This window comes from Mytilus edulis, chromosome 2, assembly GCF_963676685.1.
Source record: "Mytilus edulis chromosome 2, xbMytEdul2.2, whole genome shotgun sequence".
In the NCBI taxonomy this organism is placed as follows: domain Eukaryota; kingdom Metazoa; phylum Mollusca; class Bivalvia; order Mytilida; family Mytilidae; genus Mytilus; species Mytilus edulis.
In genome coordinates, this window is record NC_092345.1 from 30,548,018 (window position 1) to 30,573,235 (window position 25,218).

The following is a 25,218-nucleotide window of genomic DNA, read 5'->3' on the forward strand; positions in this document are numbered from 1 at the left end:
TTTGATGATAGATACAGACGAAAGTGTGAATGCAAACAATAAGCCAGAATAAATACCTATACAATTTTAGTATTGTGAGATTTTTTTCTACCATTTAAGTTTTGGCTAAAATGGGCCATTAAAATTCATCCAGTGTTATTGCATGCTAGTTGTCTGTGCTAAAATGATCCTAACTTCTTTTAAAGGAGTAGGTCCGGTAAGGGCCAATTTTGGCCTCAAATTTTAGGTTCATCTAACGAAAGTTTTGGGACGCTTTTTAAACACTTAAGTGTCTATTTCAGTTGATTCAATTAGTTTATATGAAAGATTTTAACTTATTTTGACATTAAAAACGCTCCGATTCAAGCTTAAATATGAAAAATCTATCAAATATGCCAAAAAACGTCACTTTTCAGATGGTTTTTGTCAAAAATGAAAGTGGCCACATCCGTGTTCATCCTCAACCTTTATATATGTTATGTATCATCATCAAATACAACTTCCATATCAATATTATGAATGAACACGAATTGCGGACACTTTCATTTAAGACGGAAATCGTCTAAAATTTAACTAAAATGCTAAAATTGAGAAAATTTTAGTAATTTAGCATGACTTAATGATGATACATGTGTAGTACCCAATATATGTGCATTGTATTGTCAAAAACAGCCAATATTTATGTAGTAGAAGCATTCTACTTTCCAGTATATAGCTAAATATTACATTTTCAAAATTTTGTAAAACTGCTTTTTGGGGCCAAAAAGGGGTCTTACTGAACCTACTCCTTTTAGAATTACAATTCTAAATATAAAAACATGAATTCATAGAGTTTCTGAATTTACAGTACATGTACTAAAAATCAGGTCAATATAAAGCAGGGCAAGTATTAATTTAATGATTATTTCCACGATTCTATTTTTCTATCAAATGCAGATCAAACTGGTTCAGGATTTTATCTTTTATTATAATATCATAACTAAGCTATGTAATAAAAAATAAGATCGATATCTCAAACAAGAGGCTGTCACAACGACAGCAAACCAGATTTATTAACATTTATTTGTGTCCTGGCAATATCACAAGAACAATTACTGATGAATGATGAAAGTGAAAATCGTCAATATCAAATTTGACCTCCATTTTGTCATCAGTATCAACATATTAAAATTTGAAAAGCTTAGATTGAATGGTTCATGAGTAAATGCAATAAAGTGAATGGAAACGCCATTTTACGATCTTTCAAGAACCATAACTCCTGAACGGTAAAAGTCAAAATCGTCATTATTGAACTTGACCTCTATTTTGTCATCAGTAACAACATATAAAAATTTCAAAAGCTTTGGTAGAATGGTTCATGAGAAAATGCACGGACACAACTGGAAACACCATTTTTCAATCTTTCAAGAACCATAACTCCTGAACGGTAAAAGTCAAAATCGTCATTATTGAACTTGACCTCCATTTTGTCATCAGTAACAACATATTAAAATTTGGGAAGCTTTGGTAGAACAGTTCATGTGTAAATACACGGACACGACTGGAAACTCCATTTTTCAATCTTTCAAGAACCATAACTCCTGAATGGTAAAAGTCAAAATTGTCATTATTGAACTTGACCTCCATTTTGTCATCAGTAACAACATATTAAAATTTGGGAAGCTTTGGTAGAACAGTTCATGCGTAAATGCACGGACTCGACTGGAAAAACCATTTTTCAATCTTTCAAGAACCATAACTCCTGAATGGTAAAAGTGAAAATCACCATTATTAACTTTGACCTTCATTTAGTTGTCAGTAACAACATATTAAAATTTTAAAAGCTTTGGTTGAATGGTTCATGTGTTAATGCACGGACAACATTTGATTGCCAACAGCCCGCAGCCCGCCCGCTTACCCGCCCGGCTGCCTGCCCGGCTGCCCGCCCCGCTGCCCGCCGTACATCCCCAAATCAATAACCGACATTTTTGTCACAAGAATCCGGTTAATAAAATGAAAGTAAAAATCCTAACAACTGTTGTTCTTTTAAAATGATGGAATGATAGTCAACAGTTAAACTATAAGTCTTGATCACTTTACTGAAGCATGATTGTAGATCAATTCTTTTGTGTTGACCGTAAGTTGTTGTCTTGTAGATGATAATCCTAATAAACCTCCAAATATAAGTAAATGTGATCAGATGGCCTTATCAATATGGATTCATTCTCAAAAGTAATTAAAAAAGATCTGGGCTAACTGTCATAAAACTTTTGAGCATGATTTTTGTACTCAGACTCATTAATCAACCAATCAAAATACTGGATTTTGTTTTTAAAGCAAAATTTTGTACTCAGAGTACTGAGTAAAGTTTTATGGGCTTACTTTCATAAAACTTTTGAGTATGATTGTTGTACTCCAGATTCAAATATCAACCAATTAAGATACTTGATTTGGCATTTTAAGCACAAGTTTTACACTCAGAGTACTGAGTAAAGTTTTAGGACCTAGAGCAAGGACATAAACCAAATGACCACCTGATGTTGTAAGTCAAATAAACTATTGTTTGGTCCATTAAAAATATAAAAGTAAAAACTGTGGTACCACTCTTTATTTCTAAGTACCTTCATGATTCTGTTTCATTCTGAACTAATACATGTAACCCTGACCTTCATTAAGTGTCGACATATTGCGAACAAATACGTTTAAATTTAGCTCTAAAATCAATCACTGCATTATTTGTCAGTCTGCATAAAATAAGCCTTTTTCTTAAACAATAAAATTCAATATAGACATAATCTATAATTCTTTATATATAAATGTGTTTTTTCATGTGATGGGATTACGACCTTCAGTCATCAATTTGTATTGTGTTAAAGTCATGGATAAAGAAAACAATTAAGGATAGTAGCATATATGAGGGTCTGTTATTCAATTTGAATCTAACAGTAGTAAAAATGAATTTTTGAAGCATACAGTATAGGGCATTCCTTCACTCATAAACTTTTAAAGTATTGATAAAAAAACTGTTATATTATATACTAATTTTTGCAGATTTAAGGAGGCTTACAGGTACAAAAATTTCAGCAAATTTTACACATTTTTTTAAAATTCATTACAAATTTTATTTATTACACTATTGTTTGTTACTTTATGATATGGTACAAAAATCAACCGATAAAATCTATTCATTTTGGCTCTACTGGATGACTTTTAAAATGTTTCTATCATGTGACCTATAATTTTAATTATTTAAAGCTATACTAAAACTAAATAATAGTAAAATTTAAGCAATTTCTGTAATTAAGTTAAACATATGTTTCAGAAAAGGAAACATGTGCCGTGTTACACTGCCGGTTCCAAGTCCGAATAAAGGAGTAAGGAAGTAATTTTCTTTTAACTGGCGCAATCGTATGTTTTATTTTTGGCGCAAATGAAACCATCTAATTTTAAAACATGTGGCGCAAACGTAGCATTTGGGAAAAAAAGTTGTGGCGCAAAAGGACGCATTTTTGGCGCAAATGGATCTCTCCCTTCAACACAGAGCGTTGGCTCACATCAAATAGCAAAATATAAAGGGCCCCAACAATGACTATTGGGAAACCATTCAAACAGGGAAAAAAACATTGGTCTAATCTATATAAAAATCAAGAAACAAGAAACATTTATGAAACACATCAACAAACAACAACCTCTGAACATCAGATTCCTGAATTAGGACAGATGTAAAAAAAATGCAGCGGGCTTAAACGTTTTAATAGGTACCAACCTTCACCCTTACCTGAAACAATAGTGTAACATCTTAACATAGAAAGACACACTATAAAATATAAATTGAAATGGCTGAACTCAATCAAAAGACATATAAAAACAAACAAGTGAATATACATTGAAGGAATAAATTTGATCTATGACACAATGTAAATACAAAATCAATAAAATAAGAGGCGAGATAATAAACAATTTTAGAAAGTCAACAATACCCTAAAACAAAATGCAGCCATTATTATGTAACATGATATAATGATGTAAACCTTGAACAAAAGGTCACCAAATAGAGGAATACAGGGGCGGATCCAGCCATTTTAAAAAGGGGGGGTTCCTAACCCAGGACAAAGGGGGGGGGGGTTCCAATTACATGTCCCCATTCAAATGCATTGATCGTCCAAAAAAAAGGGGGGGTTCCAACCCCCGGAACCCCCCCTCTGGATCCGCGCCTGGAATAAGAAGTCAGGTTTCTTGACATGACATAACAAAGACTACCCATCACTCCATGTTAAATTGCAACTGAGGTTGGGGAAAAGGAAGCGTATAAATTGATGCCATTTTTCAACAGATCCACAGGAATCTTAGGTTTCTGAGCTCACAAAATCTGATGATTATAACTTTTTAATGGTTATTTCAATGGTAGCACGATCTGAACAATATCTATTACATAATTTTTATATTTTGTATATACTAAATTATATTTTATCAGGAAGCCTACGTTCTATGTCAATGACCTTGACACAGAAATTGTTTACCATCGCAGTGTTCACCTTCACGTTTAAGGTTCGCAACACATTGTCTAATAATCACATTATGTAGAATTAATCATACTTTTAGCTATATTTAATGACAAACGTAAACATCTGTTTCTCCGAGTCATTACTAAGGAAAACTTTGATCAGCAAATGCTTTTTTTCCTGGTTACTAAGACGTTGCACCTGTAATTAGTTGCCATCTAAAATACAGCTGCATTGGGTCTGGTCATACAGGGGAATTTTAATGTATTACAAGAGACTTGAATACTGGTCATGTTTTTTCAAATTGGAAATAGAAAGGAGATATGGTATGAGTGCCAATGAGACAACTCTCCATCCAAGTCAAAATTTGTAAAAGTAAACCATAATAAGTCAAAGTACAGCCTTCAACATGGAGCCTTGGCTCACACCAAACAGCAAACTATAAAGGGCCCCAAACAATTACTAGTGTAAAACCATTCAAACAGGAAAACTAATGGTCTAATCTATATAAAATTGAAAAACAAGAAACAAGTATGAACAACATAAACAGAGGACAACCACTGTACATCAGATTCCTGACTTAAAAGCATACTTATGCTTCTAAGGATACCCCACTCCTACTTTAAAGTATGGGATAACAGGAAGAAGGAAGTTGTATGAAAAATTTGAGAAAGTGCACACACATTACAACTCATCAATGATGAACTGTTGAACAAATGTTTAGTCATTATGTTCAGTAATATTGGAGATATATGTCTATCAATATTTTTGAGATCATTCACCATATCAAAAGATTCCAAGTATCAGCAAACAAACAGTAGGTAACTGATGGATTCAAAAGGTGCTCACACATTACAACTCATTATTGTCCAACTGCTAGTTAAATATGTAGTCAATTCTAAGAAAAGTAAGTTGATGAACAGACAGACAAGGTGAATGCAATATAGCCACACTCCTAGAGTACTCATAAGGTTGGTTGGTTTATGATAGGCAACTTTTCATCAAATATTTGGTTGATTGATTTGTTGTTCCATGCATAGGTCCAGTGGCAAATATTTCATGCATATAAAGGACGATCAAGTATTAAAATACACTACTTACAAAATAATAAACTGGTTGTGTGTATCTAAATCCAGTGATATCCCAGCTCCTTTAATGTTAATACTGCCGATTGGTGTTTTGTTGTGTCTCAATTCCTCCTCGTTCTTGTAATATACTAATTTACATTGACCTTCATCAAGGACACACCAAACTTTACGCTTTGTTTTCAAAATACTCAGACCTGAAATAATTATTTGAAAAATATGACATTCTTAGGTCAAAATCTTTAAAATTACTGTACAGAAACATAGATTTGCACAGATGATGCCTCTGCTTGCATATAATATTACAAAGGGACATAATACAAGAACTGTTAAAGTGACAAAATCCAAATTCAAATTTGATTTGTGTTTTATGGTTATGCATTGTGTAAAATTTTCATAACATTTGGTTGAAGCAAACTAAAGTTAGAGAACAGAAACATCAGATATAGCCATTTTTCCATTTATAAAGGTACATAACTCGAGAACTGTTCAAGTGACTCAATCAATCTTCAAACTTAATCTGATTTGTAATAATAATCATTGTGTATAAATTTCATAGCATTTGATTGAGTCAAACTAACAATTTTGGGGATGTACACAAGGGACAGATGGGATGGACAAGGGTAACACTTAATATGAAAATCATACTTTTTTCTATAGGACCCTATATTTGGTCCACTAGGTAACCTGGCAAAGAAATCATACTTTTTTTTATAGGACCCTATATTTGGTCCACTAGGTAACCTGGCAAAGAAATCATACTTTTTTTTATAGGACCCTATATTTGGTCCACTAGGTAACCTGGCAAAGAAATCATACTTTTTTTTATCGGACCCTATATTTGGTCCACTAGGTAACCTGGCAAAGAAATCATACCTTTTTTATAGGACCCTATATTTGGTCCACTAGGTAACCTGGCAAAGAAATCATACTTTTTTTATAGGACCCTATATTTGGTCCACTAGGTAACCTGGCAAAGAAATCATACTTTTTTCTATAGGACCCTATATTTGGTCCACTAGGTAACCTGGCAAAGAAATCATACTTTTTTTATAGGACCCTATATTTGGTCCACTAGGTGGGACAACATCCCTAATGCGCCTTGAAATGAGGAACTCAAAAGTCACGTGTAAAGAAAAAATCTCTGTGTAGTGATATTGGACATATTTCTATTTTTAGCAAATGACTGAACTTAATTATTTGTGGTGATTAGGAAAGTAGAGGAACATAGAATAAATGTGTAAAAACTATGGAGCTATTGAATGTGTTCAAAGTATTAAATTTTCAAAGAACTTATTGTGTTAAAAAGGGGATATTTTACCACAAGGAGCCGCATCACAACAGGATGTTCGGGGTTTGCTAATTTACGGAAAAAGTAATCTCACTTCGTACCCCGAAAATTTAACCACATATGTGAAAATGTCACAGCTTCGAAACAAGCTATCATACATATCCAAGTTAACGATATGGACTGAGCTACAGGAAAAAACGTTACCATTACCGCCTATGTAAAAACAATTAAAGATTTTGACCCAAATTAGAAGCTTAATTCCAGAAGTTGTCAGACTGATTTATGGATGATTTCACCTTGTACACCACCGAAAATGATGGTAAGTAGTTTTTTATTTATACCTAGATATCATAAATTGTTTAAGATAAATGTTTTTGATAAAGATCAGCAAAAACTCGAGGAAATTTTCGCTTTTAAAATGCATAACTGGCACGGGGCTGAACACTTGTTTTAGGCACAATCATAAATTTGTTTACTTCCGAGAGATCCGAAAGGAATTTGTTTACTACATTAAAAAGGCAAGAAATAACTTTTAAATATTATTAAATTGTAAGTAAACATGACACAATATAGTCTTTGTTATGTAATTATCACTCTGGTCTACAGGAATACCTGATAATCAAGGGAGATAACACACTTCATACGAGTAATATGAGATTCATCATCGCATGTGCTTTTATCCAATGATTTGACCCCTGGTCAGTAGATATCATATGCACAAAAAAACAGACAAACACATTTACATGTTTTAAGAAAATCATGAATTATTATTTTTAATGCACATGAGCAAAACAAAAGATATTGTCATTTCTCAGTGAAAAAGGGGGAGGGTCAAACCTTCTTGAAAACAATATTTCTGCACCTATTCAACTATTAAGCTAGTTAGCTACTACCCATGGTTCTAATACAAAAGGTTTAAATGAAGGTGGCTAAGCCACAAGGGAGAAGCATTTGTCTTTCTTTGTGATTAAACTTTCAAGAATAGATTTTTCTCTCTCAATAATACTTATGCATTTAAATCAAATGATAACACAGCCTGAGTATTTTTTTTGTCTTATTTCAGTTCCAGACATATCATTATTTTTCAACCTGAGATGGCAAACTAGAGGTTTTAAAAAGTCCTGAATAACTGGTAAGCATTTTGTTTTATTAGGCAAGCTCTAAATTGTTTTTTCTGGTATTTATGCAATAGAAATTACAGTCAGTATGTTAAAAATATGCTAATATGAAAACTGTTGCTATGGTCTTGGTATTAAATGAAAAGGCTTAGTTACAGATCGTTTGGACTCAATATTTCGAGTAAAATCTTGCGGCAACTGTTTCTCACGTAACACTGCAAACTATTTTTAGCGCTATTTTGATCTGTCGTTATTTAATGACGCCATAATACATGTGATGTCACAATGTTTCCGTTAAGACCTCATGTGGATTTCTCACTGATAAAAGGTTTTCACTGAAAAACATGTAAAAAACATTTTTTCTCAAATAGAATTATGTGAAAGGACAAGTTTTGAAAATTTGCACTATATTGCACTCTAATTATATGATATGGATGACTTTCCCAGTAGTTTAGAGTGGTTTCAACAGTATTAAATACAAGATTTCCACTAGTTAGAATAATTATTTTGGTGTTGTTTTTTTTATAAAACCTTCAGTTTTGCATAATTTCTCTGTCAAAATGCACTTTAAGGCACAAGAAAATTTTATAGAATGCTTTATCAGGGTCTGTGTATTGTAATTAAAGGTTATAATCAGAAGTTTTGTCCTTGTTTTGACTAGTGGAGGTAATCTGGAAGAAATTACTTATACATACTCATTGTATTCAAAATAAATGAATATAGCGACGAAAGTGTCATTGCCTTATAGTGCTAAAACAACTTTATTTTTTTTCAGAAATGGACAAAAATACAAAGATTTATTCAGAATATTATACCGATGAAGATCACATAAAAATATTTGGAAAAATCAGAAGTATGGATTTCAATATGGGACAACATCCCTAATGCGCCTTGAAATGAGGAACTCAAAAGTCACGTGTAAAGAAAAAATCTCTGTGTAGTGATATTGGACATATTTCTATTTTTAGCAAATGACTGAACTTAATTATTTGTGGTGATTAGGAAAGTAGAGGAACATAGAATAAATGTGTAAAAACTATGGAGCTATTGAATGTGTTCAAAGTATTAAATTTTCAAAGAACTTATTGTGTTAAAAAGGGGATATTTTACCACAAGGAGCCGCATCACAACAGGATGTTCGGGGTTTGCTAATTTACGGAAAAAGTAATCTCACTTCGTACCCCGAAAATTTAACCACATATGTGAAAATGTCACAGCTTCGAAACAAGCTATCATACATATCCAAGTTAACGATATGGACTGAGCTACAGGAAAAAACGTTACCATTACCGCCTATGTAAAAACAATTAAAGATTTTGACCCAGGTAACCTGGCAAAGAAATCATACCTTTTTTATAGGACCCTATATTTGGTCCACTAGGTAACCTGGCAAAGAAATCATACTTTTTTTATAGGACCCTATATTTGGTCCACTAGGTAACCTGTCAAAGAAATCATACTTTTTTTTATAGGACCCTATATTTGGTCCACTAGGTAACCTGGCAAAGAAATCATACCTTTTTTTATAGGACCCTATATTTGGTCCACTAGGTAATCTGGCAAAGAAATCATACTTTTTTTATAGACCCTATATTTGGTCCACTAGGTAACCTGGCGAAGAAATCATACCTTTTTTATAGACCCTATATTTGGTCCACTAGGTAACCTGGCAAAGAAATCATACTTTTTTTTATAGGACCCTATATTTGGTCCACTAGGTAACCTGGCAAAGAAATCATACCTTTTTTATAGGACCCTATATTTGGTCCACTAGGTAACCTGGCAAAGAAATCATACTTTTTTTTATAGGACCCTATATTTGGTCCACTAGGTAACCTGGCAAAGAAATCATACCTTTTTTCTATAGGACCCTATATTTGGTCCACTAGGTAACCTGGCAAAGAAATCATACTTTTTTTATAGGACCCTATATTTGGTCCACTAGGTAACCTGGCAAAGAAATCATACCTTTTTTATAGGACCCTATATTTGGTCCACTAGGTAACCTGGCAAAGAAATCATACTTTTTTTATAGGACCCTATATTTGGTCCACTAGGTAACCTGGCAAAGAAATCATACCTTTTTTCTATAGGACCCTATATTTGGTCCACTAGGTAACCTGGCAAAGAAATCATACTTTTTTTATAGGACCCTATATTTGGTCCACTAGGTAACCTGGCAAAGAAATCATACCTTTTTTATAGAACCCTATATTTGGTCCACTAGGTAACCTGGCAAAGAAATCATACTTTTTTTTATAGGACCCTATATTTGGTCCACTAGGTAACCTGGCAAAGAAATCATACTTTTTTTTATCTGACCCTATATTTGGTCCACTAGGTAACCTGGCAAAGAAATCATACTTTTTTTTATAGGACCCTATATTTGGTCCACTAGGTAACCTGGCAAAGAAATCATACTTTTTTTTATCGGACCCTATATTTGGTCCACTAGGTAACCTGGCAAAGAAATCATACTTTTTTTATAGGACCCTATATTTGGTCCACTAGGTAACCTGGCAAAGAAATCATACTTTTTTTTATCGGACCCTATATTTGGTCCACTAGGTAACCTGGCAAAGAAATCATACTTTTTTTTATCTGACCCTATATTTGGTCCACTAGGTAACCTGGCAAATTAGACTTATCACCAGTTTTGTACTTGTATGAGCAACACAACAGTTGCTTCATGTGGAGCAGGATCTGCTTCATTTTAATAGCATCTGTGATCACTTGCTAGGTTGTGTTTTGTAAACTGCTGATTGTTCTTTGGTTGTTTTTATTATTGAATTGAATAATGTAATTGGATAAGTATCACAATAATAAGAGCATGCATTCTGATGTCTGATACATATATTATTTGTATATAAATCGCAATAATTTTCATTATTTAAAAAACACATTTGTTTCTAAATTTACAGTATAAGGTTTCATGGGCTAACTCATAATGGCTCTTTAGACGTCCTCTGATGATATTTTCATCTTCAAAGGAATGCTAAACTTGGACAATATAATACGAGTTAAAACAATTTATTTTCAGAATTTAGATTAAAAATTCTGCCGGATGTAAGACAGAGGTAGAAATTAGTTACTATATATATGTCCCTCAAAATATCATCTATAAATAGAAAAAATACTCAAATCATTGGATGTTCCCCAAAATTTTCAATCAATTGAGACTTTACATGTTAACAATGTCAAGGTCAAAATATCTACTTACCACCTCCTCCAGGTCGAAATTGGAGGTATCCCGAAAGGCTATTCCAACCAGACATTCTGTACTCATCTGTGCTAATCCTTATGATGACTGTATAGAGAGTTGATGGGAATGAAAAGAGTTGATGGTGATGAGGTCATCCTATATAGTTCACAATAATGACTGTCCTTCACATCTGCTGGCGATAAGAAATAAGTATTAAAACTTAAATCTCCAAAACCCACTGAATTTAAATAGACATATAAATAGACATATAAATACACATCCAATTAAAGACAAAATAGATTAATTATGCAATAAGTTAAAATTTATGTAACAGTCTTTATTCCGATCAATAATTCAGATTGTAAAGAAAATCCAACTAAAACTTTTAAAGTTTATATGCATAAAATTAGTTGATTTAGTATCAAAACAATTCAAAGTATCTATTGTTTCTCCGTCCACTACGTCCACTATTTGATTATTCCAAATGAGTGAGTTTAACACTGGTATTATATAACTGACCGATTATAAATCACATCAGCTGTTTTTCCATTTTGTCAAGTAAGCAAAAATATATTAGTCCTTTCAGCTCGTTCTTTCTTCAGTGACAATTAAACTTCAGTTTAATGATCAACGTTTTATCACACAAAATACATCAATGATGCATCTTAAATTAAAGAAAATTATTAAGATTTTCTTAAAAATATCACGAAGGAATATCCTGACTCAACCAGGGTTATTAGAATAGAAAACATCTGTGACGACAACCGTGGTTCAATAGCTACCGGCTGATTCATATACTCTCATTATTGATGTATTGTACAAAATTTATCAAATTATATACTTCAAAAAATTAATTTTAAGCAAGAGTTAAAGCAGAAATTGCTTTTAAGTTCATATTTAATAATCTATGCTTGGTGTACTGGGTGCATGCTCAATTTTACAAAAGATAGTCTTTGGTAAATGTTAAAAAGCGAAATAAGCAGTTACAATTGTAATTCACATTATAAAATGTATTTATTTCACGAATTATAATAAACTTAAATTACACAAAAAGAAATGACTTCTACATATTCAATCTAGTCAGGAATCTGTTGTTCAGTGGTTGTAGTTTGTTGCTGTGGTTGTAGTTTGTTGCTGTGGTTCATAAGTGTTTCTAGTTTCTCGTTTTTTATATAGATAAGAGGGTTTGTTTTCCTGTTTGAATTGTATTACACTAGTAATTTTGGGGGCCTTTATAGCTTGCTCTTTGGTGTGAGCCAAGGCGCTTGTTGAAGGCTGTACTATGAGCTATAATTCTTTACTTTTTACACATTTTGACTTGGATGCAGAGAGATCTTATTTGCACTCATTCCACATCTTCTTATTACTATTGTTTTTGAAGGTTTTATTGAAATTCATCCCATATTTGGCTTCATTTACAGCTCACTTATATTAAAAAAAAAAAAAAAAAAAGAAGATGTGGTATGATTGCCAATGAGACAACCTTCTAACAAGAGACCAAATGACACAAAAATTAACAACTAAAGCATATAGGTCAACGTACAGCCTTCCATAATGTGCAAAACCAATACCACGTTGTCTAATATTTCAGGCTTGTTTAGCAAAGCCTTGATAACAAGTTTCATTTTCTTATTTTCTAAATTAAATTCACTGAAAATGATAAAAAAAAAAAAATTTGCAACCCTGAAAATTATTTAATCTTCAGGAATTATGCATAATCACTAGAAATTCCGTCAGGGATTATACATAATAATTGGAATGAAGATACAGTTTCATTATAAAGAAACAGTTTAAACCAGAATGTGTCCATAGTACATGGATGCCCCACTCGCACTATAATTTTTCATGTTCAGTGGACTGTGAAATTGGGGTCAAAACTTTAATTTGGAATTAAAATTAGAAAGATCATATCATAGGGAACATGTGTACTAAGTTTCAAATTGATGTGACTTCAACTTCATCAAAAACTACCTTGACCAAAAAAGTTAACCTGAAGTGGAACGAACGGACAGACAGACGGACGGACGAACGAACGGACCCACAGACCAGAAAACATAATGCCCATAAATGGGGCATAACAATGGGGCATAAAAATGATTAAAAGACAAACAGTAGTATACAAAACATAACATAAAATACTTAATACTCAGCAACATGAATCCCGCCAAAACTGGGGATGATTTCAGGTGCCCTTGAAAGGTGAGATGTTATGTAATATATTCTTAAAATCATATCTGCATTGCAACTTCTCCAGGTTGTTTTGTATTCAGAAGGCAAAGAACCACACATTTTGTCATAGGATCATGAGGCCCACCACCAGGTGCTGGAGTTTCTCACTACATTGAAGACCCGTTCGTGGCCTTCAGCTGTTATCTGCTCTTTGGTCTGGTTGTTGTCTCTTTGACATATTCCCCATATCAATTCTCAATTTTACATTTGAAAAAGATTTAAACCAAATGTTAACATGACAATTGATTTATCATACAATTTAATCTTTGTTTTACTGAAAGTCCCTGAAACCAAATTCGTATTATGGTTAAAATTTTCAGTGATTATTATCACAGATTATATATACTGTAAATTCAGAAATTATTGCGATTTTGTCATATAAGACTAAAATGTAATTTTTAATTTTTGCGATATTGAGAAAAATCCTATTTAAGTCAACTAAAAAAATTTCAAAATGCAAGTTTAAATTATTGCGATTATAACTCTGACACAATTTCACAATAATAAAAAAATCACAATAATTTCTGAATTTACAGTATATATAATCTCTGATAATAATCACTTGAAATTTTAACCATAATATGAATTTGGTTTCACTGGGACTTTCAATAAAACAAAGATTAAATTGTATGATAAATCAATTTTGGTGATTATGATTACTTTCTGAAAGATCACATTTTTTTCTATAAAACTCCTGATTATGCAAATCCACTGAAACTAATAGATGTATTTTAGACTACAAAAAAGTTAAGAAAGAAGTCAATCAAACATAATGAGGTCAGGTAAATAATTACAGAAAACATCATAACCAATCAAATTAAAAGACAAAAAGATCAGCAAACAAATTCAGATTACATTTTGTTCTCTTATTAATAGTGTTGTCAAATCGTACACTTTAGACTGATCGGTTACTCGGATAATTGTTTGACCGATTAACGGTAGGTAGTTTAAGTTAATGTTTGAAGGCCTTATCTAAAGTACCCTACACATAGATAAAAGAAGATGTGGTATGAGTTTCAATGTGACAACCTTCCATCCAAGTCATACATTTACGTTTTTATAATACGATGAATTGAAGTTTGTCCTTTGGTATTATAAAGCTTGTCTGTAGGATTCCTGGCGAAGTTTGTCTTTTAATAATCAAATACACCGTATCAGCTATGGCGTTTGTACTAACTTTAAATTGAAAAATAAAAAAAACAACTTCTTGATCTCATAGAATTTAAGATGTCTGAAACTGATGATTCTTTCAGAACCAATTGTCTCTTGTTGTTTCCGAAAATAGATGGAGTGTTTCAATTTGAAATGATTAAGCATGTAACTCATACTATCAAGCATATATTGATTACATTTACACTGGTTTGCATTTCACAACTTTTGAGTTAGCATTTCATTTAAAGCATGACAAACCTTGCACGACGAAGATTGCACATTCAGATGTAAGTCTACACAATATTAGATCAAAAATGAAATAATGAAGTAAATCGTAAAATTTAATCGTATTACTGATTTAAAGTGACTGTTAAAAAAACATGTATACTAATTATGTTTCCTTAAGATCTTGCCCGTAGCTGAAAGACAAGTTCTAATTAATTTTATATTTTTGGGTTAACAATAGCAATCAATATACTAGACAATTGATCTGTCAAATTAATTCCCAAAACAACAATTTTTAAAGAAAACATAAATATCTAATGATTACAACACAAATTGATATCAAATCTATTAAAATTGATAAAAGTCCAGTTACCTGGTAACTGGTTAGCGTTTTGGGTATTCTGTATTCGGTCGTTCAACGGTTAACTGTCTACAACACTACTTATTAAGGACCATTTCTCCTCCCTTTCTCTGTCCAAGAGCATCTAGTGCCAAAAAACCTATGCTAAGATTGATTGTTATCAACCTCCTGAATAGAGTGTTCTTTGTATGAACAATACTGATACTACATATAAGTAAATTATCTATATTGATTCAATGTAAAAAAAAAAAAAATTATTGAGGATGATTTCACATATTGTCAGTACAACAATAAAAACAACAAAATCAAGTAATCCAAGAAAAAAGTACCTTAATGCACTAGCTGAAATTGGTACACTTGAATATAAATTAATCCACCAAAGATAAAAGTCAAAGTTGTATTAGAAAGCCTGAGCTAGAAATAAGTTAATACAGCTTTACCTAGAAAAGCAATATGTTAGAACTGTTGACATATAATTTGCTCATTGTGAAAATTTTTCCCGTAGCTATGAAACCTCTAATAGTCATTTAAATTTTCATCTTTTTCATCAATGATTTCTATCAAATCTGATCAACAAATTAAATTTGGTCTAGATTTCTCTGATATGTGGGATGACTACTTTTAGATATACTATGTAAGGTATGGTGGATTAACTTTGATAACATGAAATTGTATTAATCTAATCTTATATTTGATCTATGTTTTCTTAATTTTTAGACTAAAGGACATAGTGTTTAAATCACAATTGGTTACGTACTTTAAGTACATATGATACAATCAGCTTATTTTGTGAACTTTTCCATTTGATATTTAAAACTGTTTATAGAAGCAGAAATGTCAAGGTAAAAATAACAAGAGTGCACACGCTGAAATGTCTCGCCTTCTATACTAATCATTGATATTATGTTGATAGTCCTAGGTGTAAAGCTAAGCTTTATTACAACTGTCACATAAACTTAACATTAACCAAGATAACTAAACAAAGACCAATGAACCTTGAAAATGAGGTCAAGGTCAGATGAAACATGCCAGGCAGACATGTTCAGCTAACAATGCTTCTATACAACATATATAGTTGACCCATTACTTATAGTTTAAGAAAAATAGACCAAAACACAAAAACTTAACACTGTGCAATGAACCGTGAAAATGAGGTCAGGGTCAAATAAAACCTGCGTGACTGACATAAAGATCATAAAATATTTCCATACACCAAATATAGTTGACCTATGGCATATAGTATTAGATAAAAAGACCAAAACTCAAAAACTTAACTTTGACCACTGAACCATGAAAATGAGGTCAGGGTCACATGACATCTGCCCGCTAGATATGTACACCTTACAATCATTCCATACAACAAATATAGTAGACCTATTGCATATAGTATGAGAAAAACAGACCAAAACACAAAAATTTAACTATAACCACTGAACCATGAAAATGAGGTCAAGGTCAGATGACACCTGCCAGTTGGGCATGTACACCTTACAGTCCTTCCATACACCGAATATACTAGCCCTATTGCTTATAGTATCTGAGATATGGACTTGACCACCAAAACTTAACCTTGTTCACTGATCCATGAAATGAGGTTGAGGTCAAGTGAAAACTGTCTGACAGACATGAGGACCTTGCAAGGTACGCACATATCAAATATAGTTATCCTATTACTTATAATAAGAGAGAATTCAACATTACAAAAAATTTGAACTTTTTTTTCAAGTGGTCACTGAACCATGAAAATGAGGTCAAGGACATTGGACATGTGACTGATGGAAACTTCGTAACATGAAGCATCTATATACGAAGTATGAAGTATCCAGGTCTTCTACCTTCTAAAATATAAAGCTTTTAAGAAGTGAGCTAACGCCGCCGCCGTAGCCGCCGCCGCCGGATCACTATCCCTATGTCGAGCTTTCTGCAACAAAAGTTGAAGGCTCGACAAAAACCAAAACATTATTAAGAGTCTTTTACAAGAGCTGCATGGTCTAACTCCATGGATACAGGATTTTAAAAATTGAGGGGTCCCAAAGTTGCATACCTACCAACATTTTAAATTTCCCATGGGGGTTGTACATGCAATATGGCTGTCATAGTCCTACAAAACCTCTAAAGGGGCCTTCACATTTCTTTTTTATGTTGTTTATTTGCTTCTTCATAGTTTTCCAAAGCTTTACCAATACAATGTAGTAAAAGTGATTGTTTTGTTTTAAATTGCGGACAAAATTCCTATTTCAAAATTTTGCCAACTGGGAGCCTCCATGGGGGAAATCTCCCACAAATAGTGACAGTAGGCCAGTATGAACTTGGCAACTTTAGGCGTTTGAAATATTTAAAGTTTTTGCATTTACCATATAAGTAGCTCCATAAAGGAGGGCCTTATAAAGATAAAAGAGTTCACAGCATCTTGATACTTCATGTTAAGCAAATTCTCTCGGGAATTAAATGGTCCAGTGGTAGATATGTATAAAATACCTTAAAAAAATACAAATATCCATAGTGAAAAGTTACCTTTTCTAAAATGCTGTGTGTATATGAACTGTTTACTTTATTTGCAATGAAGAAATTATTAGAACAGACAATTTTGAAAAGGAAAATTCAATGGGTTTGGAACCATCACAAAATTTCTAATCTATACATTATCAAATATAAAAGTTCATTTTTAATAAAGATTGCAAGGAAAAATTCCTCAAATGACCCGAGAACACAGTTATTTCGTAGTGCATTTCTTTTAGACAATAAATTCAAATTAAAAAAATCGCACCTGCTCTTTCTCAAAAAGATTTTTACAGTGTAGTGTACTACCAGTGAGACAAATAATATAAAAAATATAGAAACTTCTACCAGCTTTAACTCAAAATATTGATAATTCTGTGTTAAGGGGGTGTAAAATTCAGTTTGACAGCTTAAGACAAGATAAAATTTGACCTGTTTGAACTGGACCAAATCACTAATTAAAATAAAGATTCAGCACCCAATTTTTTTTAACATGTAAATACATCCCCCTTCTTAATATTTCATGCATTTAATATCAAGAAATAAATTGGGACAGTGTATCAAATAAAACATGCAAGTTATACACTGTTTACACTAGGGACTATATTCGTAGACAATGAAAACCAAAGGACGATAACTGTGTCCTTGGACCAAATACATTTTATGTGATTGCCAATTGATATGCAATTAGAGCTATTTGATACAATGGTTGTACCTATTTTGTTATATGGTGCAGAAGTATGGGATTTTGAAAATTGTAATATTATAGAAAACTTTCATATGCAATTTTGTAAAATAATTTTGAAGGTTAAAAAAAGTACTGCTCATTGTATGATTTATGGAGAATTGGGTAGAATACCATTACATATTCTTATTAAAGCTAGAATGGTTGGTTTCTGGCAACGTATCATGTGTGGTCAAAGAGAAAAAAATTCATATACACTGTATTCTATATTGTACAGCTTAGTAAAAGGGGTATCTACCACTCTAAATGGTTGTTAGAAATTAAAAATACTTTATATGAATGTGGATTTAATTTGATGTGGGATGATCAAATAATTGCTAAATCTGATAATATTAGTAAGAATGTCAAGAAATGTTTAAGTGATAAATTTATGTTGAACTGGAGTAATAATGTTATGAATTCTGCAAAATGTCTTAATTACAGAATATACAAGTCTGATTTTTGTTTTGAGAAATATTTATCGGTGTTACCATCTGATCTAAGAATGTATTTATGTAAATTTGGTTGCCTTAGTAATAAATTGCCCATTGAAACGGGCAGATTTTTTAATTTTGATAGATCTGAAAGACATTGTAATCTTTGTAATGCTAATGAACTTGGTGATGAGTTTCATTACTTATTCAAATGTACCTTTTTCAACAATGTAAGAGCTTAATTTTTACCTTTAAATATATGTAAAAACCCAAATGTTTTAAAATTTAAAGAATTGTTGAATACATCAGATTTATTTACACTTACTGGAATAGCAAAATTTTGAAAAAGTGTTATTAAAACCTTTTAATACATGTGCTTAATCATGTTACTATAATTTGTACTTCCTGTCAAATATTTGTATTAATTATATATATACTATTATTGCACCTTTGTTAACCATGTTGTTCTAATGTAAATATGTTCACACTTTTATTGTTTGTTAAACAATGTTGTACTACCATACCCCATGTGGGGGTCTTAGTGAAATAAAATGTCTTATGTCTTATGTCTTATGTAATTGGAAAAAAATATTCAAAATTGCCTTTGGAACCACAACACTTGCCAGGTCAAAAAAACAACAAATAAAGAATAATTTTAAAACACTCCAAGTCACCAACTACCATAAATAAAACATCAATATCTGTCATAGTGTCTACATAAATTCAAGGTAAAAAAGTGTTTTTTTATATAATTCCTGTCAAATGCAAAACATGTTTAGCCTGTCTGATTCATTTTTATAGAAGATACAAATGTCAACAAATTACTAGACCATTTCAGTAGAAACGAGGATACAAAGCTGTGTCAATAGCTAGAGCTCATTTCATGTGACACTTTATTGTGCTTTTAGCATACCTCAACTTGTTATTCAAAGTATATTGGCAAACAAAAAAGTGAGCCTTGCTGTTCGACTTATTCTGTTACCTAAACTAGAGGCTTTAAAGAACATGTGTTGCACACCTTGGTCTATGTGCATATTAAAGAAAGGACACAGATGAATTCATAAAAAAAAATTGTGTTTGGTGATGTTGATGTGTTTGAAGATTTTACTTTACTGAACATTCTTGCTACTTAAAATTTTCTCTATCTATAATAAACTTGGCCCTTTAGTTACAGAGGAAAATATTTTGTAAAATTTACAAAAATTTACGAAATTAATGAAAATTGTTAAAAATTGCCTGTAAAGGACAATAACTTCTAAAGGGGTCAACTGACCATTTTGGTCAATTGATTTATTTGTAGATCTTACTTTGCTGAACATTATTGCTGTTTACAGTTTATCTCTATCTACAATAGTATTCAAGATAATAACCAAAAACGGCAAATTTTTTTTAAAAATTACCATTTGGGGGCAGCAACCTAACAACCAGTTGTCCAATTAATCTGAAAATTTCACAGCATATAGATATTGAATTGATAAAGAATTAACCTTTGACAGATTTGCTCTAAATGCTTTGGTTTTAGAGTTATAAGCCAAAATCTACATTTTACCCCTATGTTCTATTTTTAGCCATGGCGGCCATCTTGGTTGGTTTGCCGGGTCACCAGACACATTTTTAAAACTAGATAGATACGCCAATGATGATTGTGGCCAAGTTTGGATAAATTTGGTCCAGTAGTTTCAGAAAATATTTTTGTAAAAGTTAACGACGCCGGACGCCAAGAGATGAGAAAAGCTCACTTGGCCCTTCGGACCAGGTGAGCTAAAAAGGTCAGTTTTGTATAACACAAACCCAAATAAAGCTTCCAGAATCCTAGCTGAAACCCATTGAAATTGATGCTTGACAAATCCTAAGAGTGCTTGCACATTACAATTCATCACTATTAATCTGCTGACCAAATAGAACAGAAGAAATGTGAGACTTTAATTATTGCGATTTAAGAAAAATCTGCAAACATATACATATATATGTATCAGTTACATGTATCAGTTACATGTATCACAATGTTATTTCTTATTGTTGCAATACTCACCCAGTCACATTTTTCACATTGATAAAAATCTCAATATGATTTCTGAATTTCATGAATAAAAATATCTTACCACAGATTACATGATGATGGTTTTACATTCTGTCAACCCTGAAATAGATAGTAAAATATCTTTCTTATTTATAGTACATATTAAATCAGTTATATAATGTTCTATTTTAATGATACAAGGTACAAAAGATCTATAAATGACATAAAAATATTAATATTCATTGCATACATCTGAACAACTATTTATATATCAACCAGCACAGCTTCCCTCATTATAATCTGGGGATATGTAAATTACCAAATATCTGCCTTTTCCTGTTATTTGTGTGTTGATTTTTGGTCTATTTTAGTTATTAGTTACAACTAAATCAATGAAGTATGGATGACAAGATGAATATAAAACATTAGTTTAGAGAAGACAAATTTCTAAAAATACTATAACAACATAGCAAAGCAATTTCACTCTGAATAATAGTTAAAAAAATTTCTAAAAACTATTTATATTTGCTGCATGCACTCTACTGGCAGTATAATATACACCTTAATAATGATGTTTACATCTTCATATCTTCATATTAGGCAAAATAAAATAGTATGTGTGGTTCCAGTTACATCTGAAAATAAGTTAGGGTAAGTAGGTAGGGATTTTTTTTTTATTTTATGTTTTTTTTTTAACAATGAGTCTATGGGAGCAACATTCTGACTTTAACAGTGCTTAATGAAAAATGACAATAAAATCTTTAAGGTAGGCTATTTTTTAAGACAAAAAAGTAGGGACGTAGGGTAACAAGAACCACACATATTTTTTATTTGGCCTTTTGGTCTCTGGTATGCAGTTGTCTCAATGGCAGTCAATACAGATCTCCTTACATTAGTTATAAATATTCAACTTGTTTTCTTTTATATTGTATAAAATTTACACATTCAAAGGTTAGATTTGTCATATTTGTTCCGAAATAATTCATCTTTTTTTCTAAAATTGAACTTCAGCATACCTTAGATGTTAAACAAGCAATGTGCATCATTATTAACTTAGCAAAGTTGGTATTTTATGATCTTATTTGTCTAGGGTGCAGTAGCTTCCTACACACACAAACCATTGAAATGTTAAAACAGAAAATAGATATGACCAAATATGCAAATGTTTAGTTTACAAAACTCAAGAAGAATAGTTGCCAAAATATTTGAAAATGATTATTTTACAAAATTCATGAATAAGGCCTGTCATAGCCTAAATATAAACAAAACTAGATATCATTGAGATGGGAGCCATCTCTGTGGGCCCCGCTGTGAATAATGTGCATTAAAAAATTGTATCTTTACCATAAGACATGGGTTTGTCAACTGAAATCAAAGTTTTTGACCTTGACCTTTGACCTAGGAAGTTGTAAATAAATTATGACACACCCTTTGGTGTTGGTTTATAAACATGTCAAGTATAAACTTTGAAATGATAACGGTTCTCAAGATATAGAGCGGACACGATCTTTACCATAGGACATGGGGTTGTCAACTGAAACCAAAGTTTTTGACCTTGAACTTTGCCCTAGGCAGTCGTTTATAAATTATGACACACCCTCTGGTGTTGGTTCATATACATGTCAAGTATAAACTTTGAAATCATAACGGTTCTCAAGATATAGAGCGGACACGATCTTCACCAAAGGACACAGGGTTGTCAACTGAAACCAAAGTTTTTTTACCTTGACCTTTGACCTAGGAAGTTGTACATACATCATGACACGCCCTCTGGTGGTGGTTAATAAACATGTAAAGTATAAAGTATGAAATCATAATGGTTCTCTAGATATGGAGCGGACACAAAGTGTTACGGACGGACGGACAGACGGACGGACGGACGGACGGACAGACTGATCACTATAGGGCGACCCGCCTTTGGCGGGGCCCTAATTAATACACAATTATGTTAAAAAAATTTGTTCTTGTAAAAAATAGAACATTTTTTATCACTTAAACTGCCATCTAGACCTGCTCGTACAAAGGTTAAACAGTAGTTACAAGCTGGTTTATCTAGGTGCTTTGCCATAGATGCACCTAGTTCCTAGGTAATTTAAAAAAAAATATCTCAGTTCTATAAATCTTTTTCTTCCTGTGGGTCCTTAAAGAAATTTGCTGGTCCTCACTTTTATTTCTATTCCATGATAAACCACCAAAATTTTTGGTCCTTTCCAAATTTTGGTAGTCATAACCTTTGGACCACAACTTTTTGAGACCTTTACAGTATTTATCCCAAACCAATGTTAATAAATATTAAGATTATTCAGAAAACTATCATGACACAGTAAAATAAAGCAGAAACTTAATGTCAACTTTCTGGATTTTGCATTCAATGAAATAAATGGCTTCATTTTTTAAGACATCTGTAACAGCTCATAGGAGAGGACGTCACTAATGTTGTTGTAACTTGTGTCCAATCCTTTTTGCTATTTGTGCAATTTTTTTTTTTTATCTAAACAGCTTATCAGAGACAAAGGTGTGAGCAATGAATATTTTGAATTAATGGACAACTTTGTACTATCTCACTTTCTGATGTAACCAATGAAAATATTGGTTCCTGTTTCTTCACATCCTTCATCTTGGCACATGCTAATATTGCTAAACAACTAAAAACTTTAGGGAAAAATAAAGATGCCTTCAATAATCATCTTGATTTATTCACATCAAAAACAAAACATCTTCTTAAGTTATCATATGAAAAAAAAACGGGCAAATTCTTGACACTCACTCGGGTTATAACTAAAGTGGAACCTCTTTATATTCAATGATAACCTCTGAAAATAATTATAATGCACAGGTTTTTTTTTTATTGAATAAACAAACAGAGTGTTATAATTTCATGAATCACAGTGAGCATATACAAAGGCATGGTTTTTATATACTGTGAATTCATTATTGTTCGCTGGATACCAATTTTCAAGGATTTTGCGAGTACAGAGAAACCACAAATTTAAGCGTTTAACGAATTACAAATGTTCCAAATAAATATATGCTGACTACAAGAAAACCATGAAATTTAATATCAATGAAAATGGAATTTTCCTCAATCCATGAAAATTGTACCCACAAAAATAAATGAATCCACAGTATGGTATGAAGCCTCACCAACTTTAGGTCATGTGATTAGCTAATAAATGACAATTAATATGTTACAAAACAGAAGAACAACAACATTTGCACATCTGTTTTGAAGAATAAGAAAAAATGACATATTTTCATCTTATAAGCAATTCATTTTTAACCTTTTAATCTCACATCAAAAAGTTCATATCAAAACATATATGCGTTTCTACATTGGCTAAAGGTATAGGGGAGGGTTGAGATCTCATAAACATGTTTAACCCTGCCACAATTTTGCGCCTGTCCCAAGTCAGGAGCCTCTGGTTTTTGTTAGTCTTGTATGATTTTTAATTTTAGCTTCTTGTGTATAATTCGGAGTTTAGTATGCCGTCCATTATCACTGTACTAGTATACATATTTTTTTAAGGGGCCAGCTGAAGGATGCCTCTGGATGCGGGAGTTTCTCGCTACATTGAGGACCCATTGGTAGCCTTCGGCTATTGTCTAGTCTATGGTCGGGTTGTTGTGGCTTTGACACATTCCCCATTTCCTTTCTCAATTTTATAAAGTAAAAATAACCTGTAAATTTTAATAATATTTGTGCAAGATCTTGGGTCTCGGTCATAAAACTTTACTCAGTACTCCGAGTACAAAATAAGTGCTCGAAACACATAATACAGTATTTTGATTGGTCGATTATTGAGTCTGAGTACAAAAATCGTGCTCAAAAGTTTTATGACCGCAAGGCCTTGTCTTATCGGTATCTATCGTACATCTTTTCAATTAATATCATAAGTAAGAAGACACCATCATCTCTATAAGTATCTGATAAAAGGTCTTTAACGTACAAATATAATAGAAATCTTATCTACATGTAAACAAACTTACATAAGTACAAGTGTACTGAACTATTGTCATCATGTTCAATTCTCACATAATTTGAAATTAACCCAATAACTGATTTTAAAGAGGCTTTGGTTCAAGATAATATCTGTAAGTGAAAGGTCCTGGAATTTTAATATCTTCAAAACAAAGTACTGTAAATTCAAAAATTATTTCCTGCATTTAATTATCATTGCAATTTTGTCATTTTCGACTATAATTTTACAATTTTAATTTTTGCGACATTGAGAAAAATACCATTTAAATTATTGCAATTATTACACTGTCCCAGTTTTTAGCAATAATAAAAACATCGCAATAATTTCTGAATTTACAGCACATTTTACTTTTACAACTTGGGAGCCACTTTAACCTTTTTGTGGAGTACATCACCTTTTTATATATTTCGAATTACAACATGCTATCATGCTATTTCA

At 32.0% G+C, this 25,218-nt stretch overlaps 1 protein-coding gene and 1 long non-coding RNA gene across 3 annotated transcripts in view; one reads left to right on the forward strand and one right to left on the reverse strand.

Moving 5' to 3' along the window:
- LOC139511944 (uncharacterized) overlaps positions 1–25,218 on the reverse strand; it is a 97,630-nt gene that overhangs the window by 67,118 nt on the left and 5,294 nt on the right. The window contains exons 2-4 of one of the 2 annotated variants that reach the window (XM_071299144.1): positions 20,883–20,920; positions 11,175–11,346; positions 5,562–5,742 (exon numbers count right to left, since the gene is read on the reverse strand). In XM_071299144.1, the coding sequence (XP_071155245.1) occupies positions 5,562–5,742; positions 11,175–11,229 (236 nt within the window). In that variant the 5' untranslated portion in view covers positions 11,230–11,346; positions 20,883–20,920. The remainder of the gene's footprint in view (positions 1–5,561; positions 5,743–11,174; positions 11,347–20,882; positions 20,921–25,218) is intronic. The other variant, XM_071299145.1, reaches the window with a different exon arrangement.
- On the forward strand, positions 6,651–9,035 carry LOC139511930 (uncharacterized). Its single transcript, XR_011662120.1, has 3 exons — positions 6,651–7,155; positions 7,900–7,968; positions 8,730–9,035. It is a non-coding gene; the product is annotated as an uncharacterized lncRNA (long non-coding RNA).